This window comes from Indicator indicator, chromosome 16 (assembly GCF_027791375.1).
Source record: "Indicator indicator isolate 239-I01 chromosome 16, UM_Iind_1.1, whole genome shotgun sequence".
Classification (NCBI taxonomy): domain Eukaryota; kingdom Metazoa; phylum Chordata; class Aves; order Piciformes; family Indicatoridae; genus Indicator; species Indicator indicator.
In genome coordinates this window covers 24,191,726-24,203,841 of record NC_072025.1, presented here as the reverse complement: position 1 = coordinate 24,203,841, position 12,116 = coordinate 24,191,726, and the positions used below count along the sequence as shown (strand labels likewise).

The window sequence follows — 12,116 nt, the reverse complement described above, 5'->3', positions numbered from 1 at the left end:
GCAAAATGCAGAAGCAGCAGCAGAAGCCAGTGGCTGCAGCCCACCCAGCAGAAAAGACCAACACCCCAAACTGCAGAACCTGGAACGGGAGGCCTCACATGTTACAATCTGAACTTCAAGCTCTATGATACTTTGCTCCAGTCAGCACTTTCATTTTGAAGCTGGCATGGCGGCAGCATGGTATTGAATATCAGCAGCAGTCAACTCAACTCACAACAACGTGTAAAACCTGCAAGTGAGGCACTGTAAGAAGCAAGGAACTGGGGCATGTGTGGTCTTCGTCCTTCTGTGGACAGGAAAGAAAGATATAACTAGCATTGTAAATGAGCTTTCCAAACATGTCATTGTCTTGATGTGCTCTCTAGAACAAAATGCAACAGACAAGCAGAATGTAGGCTGTCCTTGATAAAGAGTGAAATAGTTCTGTCAGCATAGAAGTGTCCCTGTGTCTGTTACTGAGCTTGTATATAGGCATTAAAGTACCTATCAGTGTCTCACTGGCATAAGCTTAGGGCTGCCAGAGCTCTTGTGTCTCAGCACTTACATATGAAATGTTTGTTCATGGGCAGGTGAGAGTCCCAGCTTTGAACACATGAGATAGATGGATGTAGATACTGCTCTGTGTGTCTGCTGAGCTGTGATTTTCTCTTGACTATAAATGTCATGTGCTCCCACTGAGTTTTAAAGTTGCCAGCTAATGAAAAAGCAAAGAACCTTTCTCTTCAGACCCATGAAGAGTGTGCTCAAGTGTGTGTAGAAGATGGAATGAGAAGGTTGATCATGTTCCTTTGGAAACTAGTTTTCATTTCCTGGCTTCTGTGCATCTTGGTATATAAACTTAAATTTCCATTGTTGTAACACAGACCAGTGTATGTAACTTCAGGTTTCAATCTTTCAAAAGGCAGAAAAAAAAATAGAGGTGGGGAGGAATATTTTAAAGATCTGAAGATTCTTCATTAGTAAAGAGGACTAGTTTCTTATCTTACTTGTGCCTGTGGGGAACATTTTCACCTTGTGTTGGGGAAACGGGCAACAGACTGAGGTGTTGTCCTCACAGAAACAGCTGGGGGAGGTTGTCTTAAAGAAGCAGAATTCCTTGTGTGGATCAAGTAGTAAGGATAGGTTGATTTAATTCAGTAAAAGTGTTTTAAGAAAGAAAGAAAGAAGCAGGTTTGAACTGAGCATATGCTAATCTTCCTCTGTGTCTCAACACTTGCTTCTGGCTGGGAGTGGGGATATGGATATTTGCCCACTTCTAAGATTTAGGAAGACATACCCAGTGAGAATGCAGTGATTTACATATTTCTGAAAACTTCAAGCTTCTTTCTCCATTAATTGGTTTTAATTTTAATCCTCAAGTCCCAATGTTTTTCTTGACCAGACACTTGTCAGCTATTGAACAGGGTGGCAGGAAGAACCTCCATTTGTAAAGCTTGTCTTTTGGCTCACAGCCTGCACAAGCAGAGGGAAGGGTTTTTCCTCTGACTTCAAAGAGAAATCTCTCCCCTGAGCACAGACAAGTATGGAAAAGTGGTTGCTTGTTGCTCTATAGCTTAAGAGTGAAGCATTCAGAAGGCATTAGGTGAAAGTGAACTATTTAATGAATCTAGGGTTCCTTCTTTGGTCTGAATTTCCAAGAATTTGAATTATGAAAGATCATATTAAAAAATCTTCAGGAGATTATTTTTTCCCACTTAAAGCAGTTATGCAAGAAGCCTTTGCTCATGCAGATGTTCTAGAAATTTTTCAGAATCCTAGATTTTTTTTTTTGGAAGAGACTTTTAAGATCTAGATTAAAGATTAAGTCTAATCTTTATCTTCAAGAAGCTAGAGACCAGACCTGGAGTTAATGCAGTGCTGTTAAACTGCTGAATAATTGTATTTAACCACTGGAGAGTAATTGTATTTAACCACTGGAAAGTAATCAGTTTTGGGTATTGAAAAATCCCAAGTCAGCCAAGTAATCAGGGGCACAAAAGAAATCCTGAAAAGTTAGTTGCTTGAGAAACTACTGGAGAGAGGATACAAAGATGCTGGGGGCAACTGGAGCATCTCTGTGAGGAGGAAAGACTGAGAGACCTGGGGCTGTTGAACCTGGAGAAGCCTGAGAGGGGATCTGATCAATGCTCAGCAAGACCTAAAGGGTGGGGGCAAGAGGCTGAGGCTAGACTCTTCAGTGGTGCCCAGTAATGGGACAAGGGGTAATGGGCACAAACTAGAGCCCAGGTGGTTCCATCTGAACATAAGAAAAAAACTTCTTTCCTGTGTGAGTGCTGGAGCCCTGGAGCAGGCTGCCCAAAGAGGCTGTGGAGTCTCCTTCTCTGGAGAGATCTCAAACCCCCTTGGCCATTGTGATCCTGGGCAAGCTGCTGTGGGTGCCCTGCTTTAGCAGGGGTTGGACTGGATGATCTCCAGAGGTCCCTTCCAAGCCCAACCATGCTGGGATTCTGTGAAGTGCAGCTAAGTATTTTTCATTGCTTTTCAGATGTTTAATATAGTGGAGGAACAATGTTTTTTGTTTTCTTCAAATTGCAGATGAGGTCTAGTTCATGCATGGTTCTCTTAACTGTTCATCAGGAGATGATGATCACTGGAATTAAAACTGAGCAAAATCCATGTTGTCACTCGTAAAATTTATTTGGCTTTATTAAACATTGTGAAATGAGAGAAAGCTTTTAAGAGTGATGTGGCATACTTAGTTGTTTTAAAAAATATGTTCCTTGCACTGGAAATTTTTAATAACAATAGAAGATGGACTTGGGAGGAGTGAGGGCACATGGGGAATCTGTCAGCAGAGCTGTTTCCAGGTCTTCCAGAATTACCTGGATGTAATCAAAGATCAGTGTGAATAAAAATGTTAATTGTGTCCAGTTCTGTAAGGAACTACTTACTAGCAGGGGCTGAATGCAGGACTGAAATGAACACTTACATAGCTACTCTGCTGTGCTTTGTACAGTTCTGTACTGGTTGAACTTGGATCTCCTGGCCTTAGGCTGTTCTGCAGTTGCTTTGGTTTGTTTCTCAGACTGATACTCAGCTCAGGTGACTTTTCTTGGGTTTTGTGTCTGTTTCTCCTCCCTAGAAAGATGAAGAAGTGTTAGCATTCAGAGAGTTTGCTGAGCAAGGAGGGCATCCAGCGTGACAGGGTCCCACCAGTAGTGCTGTGGTTAATGGTTGCATTTAAACCATCCTACCACTGTCTGTCCTTTATTCTTCCTGCACTCAACAAGGCAGTTCCCATCTCTGGCTGCTGTGCTTTTTCAAGCCTGGCTGCACGTCAGCTGACATCTCTGGATCAGATTCACCCTTTGGATGATTTTTGCCCTAAAAAGGGACAACTTTTTGGGATCAGGTTATCCAAGAGGGGGACACAGGGTCTTTCTGTCTGAACTATTGCTGAACACTGAACCTGTAGAAAAAGCCTAGATGGGCTGAAGACTTGGAGGCAGGTTTTTTTTTCTTCCCCTCTTTTGGAATGAAAGTTTAACTTTTGGAACAGCTCTGCGGCCACGAAGGAAAAGCATACAGCATGCAGCTGCAGCTGGGTGGTGTCCTGGCCTGGCTGCACTGCTGTAGCTGATTTTGTGTGGGAGCTTCCAAGCCAGCTGCTCCAAGCCTGACATACACCCTGCCCATATTCTCAGCTCCAGAGCCAATGGCTTTGAACACTTCCATCAGTTTTTATGCAGCAATCAATGGCTGTGCTGGAATAGGTCTCCTCAGCTCAGATGCAGTGGTGATTGCACATGTTCTAATGGCTGCTCTCTAGTGTGAGGCACTGGCAGTTATGCAGCCACTGCTCTCATGGGTATTTTTTTCCTGTCATCATTTCTGGTTTGAAGTGCATACCTGCTAAGAAGCAGTACAGAGAAAGTTCTCCACTGATAAATTAAGAACTTTATTCCTCCTGCTGTGGCTATCAGAGTTTAACTAATTGAGATTTACTCTATATGCTGCTTACCAAGCACAGGTCAGAGCTGGTACCCTGAGTCTTGTAAACGTGGGGATGGCAAGGACAAGAACTTGGAGAATTCTGTTTAATGGAGTGAAAACAGAGGCTGTGCAATACCTGGCCTTCCAATCTAGTTTTTGTGCTCTGATGTGTGCATTAAAATAGAGAATCACTGTTAGGTTGACCTACAAGATGCAATTTCATAAAACCACAAGCCCAAACCTGGGTCTTGTTGTTTGCCTTTACCACATGCTGGAGGGGATAACACTCCCCATAAATTCAGTTTCCTGCTTCCTGGGTAGTGTAATCACCCCTGCTGTTTGCTTCTTAGGGATATTTTATCTCATAAGAGTCACAGAATGGTGTGGGTTGCAAGGGACCTTTAAAAGTCATCAAGTCCAACACCCCTGCAGTTAGCAGGGGCATCTACAATTAGAGCAGGTTGTTCAGAGCTCCAAACAGCCTGACCTGGAGCGCTTCCAGGGATGGGGCAACTCCCACCTCTCCAGGGAACCTAGACCAGTGTCTCAACACCCTCAGTGTAAACAATTTCTTCCTTTGTTCTAGTCTGAATCTCCCTCTTTTAGTTTAAACCCATCTCCTCTTGTCCTGTTACAACAGACCCTGATAAAAAGTCTGTCCTCAGCTTTATTTTTGTCCCATTTAAGTACCAAAAGGTTGCAAGAAGATCTCCCTGAAACCTTCTTTTCTCTGGGCTGAACAACCCCAGCTCTCAGCCTATCCTCACAGCAGAGGGGTTCCAGCCCTTGGATCACTTTTGTGGCCTCCTCTGGACCTGTTCCAACAGGTCCACATCTCTCCTGTGCAGAGACCCTGGCTTTTTAACCACACATTCTAGACTTTTTCAGCTGTTCATTTGCTCTGGTGGTTAAAACCACATCACTTTCCCCTCTGTGACGCAGAGCTCCCTGGCAGCGCTGCTTCCAGCACCACGAGACCAGGAGGCTTGATCAGGCAGCGGAGGAGCTGTGGAGAAAAAGAGAGCTCTCCATCCGCTTCCCACATCTCCCAAGCCCTGCATCAGGTTCCCCGGCTGGAAAGGGCAGAGGGGACTCTGATGCACTGCGGGGCCAGGCCGTAGGATGGCAATGTTGGTCTGGCTTTCCACCAGACTGCTGACAGTCCTTTTTTTGTCCCTTGAACGAGCATCTTGTGGGTGATTCAGCTGAGAGGAGAGGTTGGGACTGGTCCGTAGCAGGACCAGAAGAGGATGGGGAGTTAAAAAAAGAAGGATGCTGGAGCTTTGGAAGGAGTTTCTGCATCACGTGGGAAAATGCAACGGTGCTGGAAATACTGTGACAGAGACAAATGCTGCTGGTTGCCCAGCTAGGTTTTTTTCCACCGTGAGTCTGTTACCTTCAATATATGAAGTATGCTCATTTTCCAATGCCTGGGTAGTTCTTAAAGTATCAGCTTAAGTACTTTAACATTCATAATTAATGTCTCTGGAGCACTTGGGAAGTTCACTTCTTTATTATTTTAAAATATGATAAAGAATATACACTACAGAAGGGACATCCTGTAAGTATTAGGGTGGGTTCCTCACTGTGGAAAAATAAGAGATCAAAACTGATGGGAAAAAGAAGTTACAATGCAAGGTAGTCCTTCTTTCCTCCATGAGATGAAGTCTCTTATGTGGAGATATTTTTTCTCCTGGTATTAAGCTCCAAAAGGATGACATCTCTTCTGTGTGCTCACAAAACAGCTCGCTGCCTCAAGGACCTGGCTTCTTCCTCGTTTAAAAATAGGATTACTGTGTTGTTAATCTGATTATGATTCTAAACTGTGTGGGCTGTCAAGTGGGGTCTTGCTGGCTGGTCCTGGTGCTAATCTTACTGGAGTGAATGGGGTGGGAGCAGGGAGGTGGAGCTCATGCAACATGCATCCTCAGATCTTGGATAGCCCTTAAACATCTCTTCAAGCAATCCCACATGGAATAGAACACATGCTGCACAAAAAGGTGTTTATGCTTGTGTACAGTATTGTATGAGAAAAATACTATGTCTTTTAAAATATAGGAGCCATAATATTTAGTGTCAACTATTTGTTGAGACTAAGAGCTGTCTTAGTAGGAGAAGGCACTTAAATGTGATTATGCAGTATGAACTTTCTCTGACAGATGGATTAAAAACATACTCTAGGCCAGGTAACAGCAGGGTTACAATTCAGCTGGAAGAACTAAGCCATGCTCGTCAGGTTTTCCCTTAATCTGTCTTTCCGCCCCCACTTTTTCTTCCTATAGTGGAAACAGCAGCTGCTCTCTGCAAGAACAGGGGAAGGCGTGGAAGCAGCAAAAGGAGTATCTGCCCACCTCACTCTTTGCAAGGTGAGTTTGGTACAATAAATGAAACTAAGTGAGGCACTGGGATGTGCTTAAGGAGGTCGTGTGAACATTGCAACATTCACAGGTGCTACTCCCTCTTTTCAGTTGGACACCTCGGCCTTAGAGCCAGTGGTGTGACTTCACATGGCAGCAGTGTGAACTCTGAAGGTGCCTTCTCTCTGAGTTAAATATGGCCCGAAGAAAACCCCCTTCCTTCTACCCCTTCCTTCTCTTGCCCCTTCCCCAAGCACTCTCTGCTCATCCCCTGCATGTATCAAGGCCCAGGACCAACTTTGCTCTGGAGGTGCATGGAGGTGGGAACATGCCAGACAAGAACTTGGGGCCAAGGAGATCCAACCCAAGAGCTTGCTGCTGCACCTCATTGTTTCCATGTGTGCTGAAGTCATATGAAATTTTCAGTTCTGATGACTAACTTATTTTCTTTATGAGAAGAAGCCAATTGACAGCTCCTCAGCCCCAACCCTTCTCTTTTATTACTGCCTTTCAACCACACTAGCTCTGCCTTTTCCTGTAATTCATAGGCCACAGTGGTTTTCCCTTGAATCAGGAGATTTTTTTGGCTGATTTGGATCACATCAAGAGTAATCCCGTTCCTGCTCACAGACTTGCCACATCCCCCTTGCAGAACCAAGAGCCCTTACTTTTTATTATAGCTTGAACATCTGTTGGTGTCCTGTATTTCAGGACCTGATGATCAGGCTTGTGGGGAGTGGTGAGAGCTGAGTGTGATGAGGTCCCTTTTGGAGAAGCTTTTGAAATTGGAGTAAAAGATCCACGTGTGCAGAGTGCCCCAGAAGACATGCAGAAAGGGAGCAGGGCATCAGTGGTTAGAAATACTGGTGAAGCACTGATAACTTGGGGAAGTAGGAAGGAACTGCAGTAATGGTCAGTGGGTGGATTTCCCCATGTGGAAAGGACAGTAGAGCAGAAAAGGTTTTCTTCATATAAATAGCAGTTTGGGATTAATTTACGAGAGAGGAACTGAAGTGGATCATGTTTCACATTGCCTGTTCCCCAGAGGAATGTCTTGGAAAGACAGCTTTGTGCTGGCTTTGTCAGAGCAAATGTGGGGTCCAGCCAGCCCCAGCAGGTAGACACAGCCTTGGTCTGCCCAGTGCCCATCTAGGGTGGGAGCACCTCTGTGCCTTATCTGTGGTCAACCCTTGAGTAGCCCTTTTGGGGCTCTGCATCAGCCTCTTCTCTGCCTGGAAGCATTCAGGAAGCCATTGGGAAGGTGTTAACATTCACTGCACCTGAGCTAGTGCTGTTTGTAACCCTTGGTGTATTTTGCAGCTCTCCAAGGCATGCAGCCTCAGCCTTCCAGCTGGCTTTTCCCAAGTGATGGTGCTCCTGTCCTCCTCTGGCTTTACCAACTCCTATCTGTTCCACCTTGGACTTTTCTTCCTTTCCCATTGTTTCGCTATTTAGATCTTTTCCTTTTCACACCTCTCACTCAGTGCTTCTCTGTTCTGCCCATGGGCAATCCAAAGGAGAACTCCTGCTCAGCTTTGCTGTTAATTGCCTGTATGTCTTCTGTTTCTTAATTCTTCTTTATTCTTAATTTTATCTTTGTTTAATACCACAAATCGTTGTGGTACTTTCCCACTGTTACTTGTTGCTCCTGATATGACAAGAGTTCAGCAGTGCTGACCCTTAAGGATTGCACCTCAACTGCAAAACAGTTTGGGTTTGGAGGGGCCTTTAAAGGTCATCTAGTCCAGTCTCCCTGCCATGAATAGGAACATCTAGAGCAGGTTGCTCAGAGCCCCAAAACACCTGCCCTGGAATGGTTCTAGGGATGGGGCATCTCCCACCTCTCTGGGCAACCTGGGCCAGGGTCTCCACACCCTCACTGTAAAAAAACTTCTGTCTAGTCTGAATCTCCCTTCCTTTAGTTTAAGCCCATCACTGCTGGTCCTGCCACAACAGGCCCTGTTAAAAAGTCTGTCCTCATCTTTCTTATTGGCCCCTTTAAGCCCTGATGGGCCACAAGAAGGTTACCTTACAGCCTTCTCTTCTCCAGGCTCAAGAACCGCAACTCTGAGCCTGGCCTTACAGCAGAGGGGTTTCACCCCTTGGAAAACATTTATGGCCTCCTCTGAACCTGTTCCAGCAGGTCCATGTCTCTCTTGCGCTGAGGACTCCAGAGCTGGGCCCAGCTCTGCAGGCGGGGTCTCAGCAGAGCAGAGAGGGAGAATCTCTGCTACCTACTGCACAGCCTGCTGGGGATGCCGCCCAGGAGATGCTGTCCCGCTCCAGGATGGTGCTTTAGGAGTCGGTCCCTGTACCGAGCTCACATCCTGGGGTTCGGTCCGCCTCTCCAACCCAGGGTGCAGACCCCCACCGCTAGGAGTCGTACCCCAAGTGGGGGCCACCCCCAAGTGCTTTAGGATGGCGGTATCCGTGGGGGCTCGTGGGACGGCGACAGCCCCGCGGCCGACCCTCCGTGGCCGGGCGGGGCTACCGACGGCGGGGGCCTCACACGGCGCCTGTGCCGAGGGGCTGGGCCCGGGAGGCGGGGGCTCCCCTCTCCCCTCCTTCCCCTTCGCTTTCCGTCCCTGCCCCTTCCCCTCATGGCGGCTCTGGGCTACTCGGCGCGGCTGGCGGCGGTGCAGCGCGGGGCGGCGGCGGCGCCGCTGTGAGGAGCAGCGCGGGGCCTGCGCGGCTCGGCGCCGGGCGGGCATGGCGGGCCGCGGCCGCCGCGCCTGGCTCAGCGTCCTGCTGGGGCTGGTGCTGGGCTTCGTGCTCGCCTCGCGCCTCGTCCTGCCCCGCGCTTCCGAGCTGGCGGCGGCGGCGCGGCCCCGCCGAGTCCGCCCGCAGGGCTGCCGCCAGCCGCCCGCCGCCCCGCCGCGCCGCCCCGGCCCACCGGCCCAGAGCTTCCTTTTCGTGGGGGTCATGACGGCGCAGAAGTACCTGCGGAGTCGCGCCGTGGCTGCCCACCGGTGAGTGAGTGAGCGGGCGCGGGGACGGCGCCGCTCGGCTGGGCTCTGTTCGGATGGGTTCGCACCGGCTGAGTTGGGATCCGTTCGAATGGGTTCGCACTGGCTGGGCTGGGCTCTATTCGGATGGGTTCGGCTTGGCTGGGCCTGGGTCTTTTCGAATGGGTTCGCCTAGGCTCAAGTGGGTTTGGCTGGGATTGGTTCTGTAAGGCTCAGTTCAATTCAGCAGGGCTCGGCTCTCGGCACGGCCGTTTTCCCGATGAGCGGCTAAGACCCACCCAGGGCAGGAGGTCTCCCGCGGCGGAGCCCTTGAGGCATCTTCCCACTGGCCCGGGGACCGTTCGTCCCTCCTAGGGCCAGCTGTGAGCGACCCCCAGGATCTTTCAGGGCATGCTCAGACCCTGCTCTCCCCAAACCAGCCTTGGGTGCAGGATGTGCAGCACTGAGGTGCTCTCCAGGTGGCAGGGCCGGGGTGAGGGGTGCCCCGAGCTCCCCTCAGCTGCCTGGGCAATTTGGTGGAGATATGGAGGATGAAATTGGGGCACGCTGACACTCTCGCACAGTCTGGTTGAGCCGATGCTTGGCAGATAAACCCAGGGGTCTTGTCTGAGGATCAAGCAGCTCATCCATAGTGAGGGGGCACCTACCACTGGTCACTGGGGGAGATGTGGTCATCAAAATGCTTCCCTCAATGCTTCTACATTGGGCATGGCCACGTCTTGCTGGTGCAGTCCTTGCCTGCTGTTTCTGAAGACAGACAGCAACTTGATATTAATAAAAATGAAGTTTGGAGGCTGCTGTAACGCCCTGGATAGGGAGAAAGACTGCTGCACAAAGCTGAGAGTATGTGCTTCAGAATGAGACTCAGAAAATGCAGCTGGGAACAAAGAGTAAAACCAGCCTTGGCTTGCTGCAGCTGTTGCAGAGGCTGGACCAGGTAGTGGAACAGTTTGAATGGAGAAGTCAGTAGCTTCTGACTCCAGGCTGGTGAAGCTAGGACAGGACCCAGGGTCTGCGAGCCATGTGTGTTACCTGAGCACACCTCTTTTGGGAGCAGAGGCAGTTGTGTGTGCACTGCTTGCTGTGGCCTGCAGCATGGTCTCCAGCCATAGCTGGACATGGCCATGGGCACCGCGTGCTAACGGAACTGCTGTCCAAAGCCTTGGCAGCATCAGGATAGTGATCTCTTCTGTGAGAGATGTGTCTGTGGTGCTGGAGAAACTCTGCTCTGCTGAACTATGCTTATTGCTCTGGCGTTTGCGCCAGCAGGCAGTGTTGGGAGCCTGCTTGGGAAATCTGAAAGAGTTAAGAGCTAAAATGTCAGCTTGCGTATACCCTGGCTCTGACTGAGTGCTGCACACACAGCCAGCACTGTCAGAGCTAGAGCTCTGGGGCAGATCTTTCTCTGATAAAACATCCCTTCAAGTCTTGTGGTAGAACAAACTCTTCTCCATCCCCTGCCTGCCCCTGGCCTGCTCTGTTGGCCAGTAAGAACAGGATGGCAAAACCACACATGATGAACCATCTCTTCCTCTCCCTGCCCAGCTCTTTATATCAGCATCAAATATAGTAAAATTGCTTACTTTGGGCAATCTGAAATACAGTGTCTGGTCCCAATGGTTGTAATGGAAACTTAATTCCTTCTTTCAGCATAGATCTGCAATTAAGTTACAGAGAGTGTATGATTGCTGCTTTGAAATGGGTGAAAGAAGCTCTTTCTTCAGGGCTATGTATTCATCTTCATCATGTGGGAGGGAGCATTTTGGAATGCAAATCTCATGAAGTGTGTGTAACAGAGAAAGGCTGAAGTCATGTTGGGACATCACATAACAAGTTTTATGGTAGAATACATTGTCTAGCATCCACCAGATTTTATGTCAAGAATTGAAGAAAGGGAAATTTATCCCAATATTGTCCAGAGATGGGTGTTAGTTGTGAAGTGTTTCACTTCGCTGGTGAGGGCAGAATTCTCTTTCCTGGTTTTGCCCCTCCTTGCTGAGCAGTCCTGTGCTGTGGGAGAGCTGGATTCACAAAACTGGCTCTGCAGCGTCTGCTCACATACACACAAAATGGTTTAAGATGCAACTTAACAAATGCAGCTGGTGGAATTGGGTTCCTTCACCCCTCAGAAGGAGATCTGAATATTGTTTTTTTACTGCACTGCTATTTTGGTTTAACCTCTAGAGATGACGTCTGCTCTCAGAAAGGAGGAATAAAGCCATCTCCTAAAGTTGCGGTAGGGCTGAATGCATTCTTCCCACCTCTGCTGGTAAAAGAAAGGAGGTAATGTCCTGCTGACAGGAAGACATCTTTGGGGGAAGATGGGGAGGGGGGAAGGGGAAGACAGACCTGAAATCTTAAATGGCTTTTGGTTGCTATGAAGTACGCAGGCTGGGATTACTACATTGACAAAGCATCCTGGTGAGCTGAATCGCTGGCACAGCCAGTGAAATGGGAAGCTGCTAGCCAGGCATTCCCGGGGTGGCAGTGTGTGCAGAGCCTTGGTACTGCATTAGCCAGAACACTGAAAGGAATTAGAGATTCAGAGGCTGAATACCTCCAAACTACTGTGGCTCAAAGGCTATTTACAGACACAGCTCAAAGGGACCGGAGTGGAAAGCGTTTGCTGATCCTTGCTGCTGTGAATCCAGATAGGGTCTAACGAGAGGGGAAGCAATCTACTTCCTGAACATCAATCATGAGCAAAATGACCATTGCAAGGCAAAACGGGTCTGCTGGATTTTCAGGAGCTGCTGGCTCTGAAAGAGTCATGCTTTTGTAGTCTGCCAGGCAGAGAATCAGCTTTGGATCCACAGGTTTTCGGAGGGCAGATTTGTAGCTTCAGGAGTTACTGCATCTG

At 48.4% G+C, this 12,116-nt stretch overlaps 1 protein-coding gene across 1 annotated transcript in view; it reads left to right on the top strand.

Annotated features, from left to right (window-relative positions):
* The first annotated feature begins 8,999 nt into the window (after nt 1–8,999).
* CHSY1 (chondroitin sulfate synthase 1) overlaps nt 9,000–12,116 on the top strand; it is an 84,546-nt gene continuing 81,429 nt past the window's right edge. The window contains exon 1 of the mRNA XM_054388184.1: nt 9,000–9,259. Coding sequence (XP_054244159.1) covers nt 9,000–9,259 — 260 coding nt within the window. The remainder of the gene's footprint in view (nt 9,260–12,116) is intronic.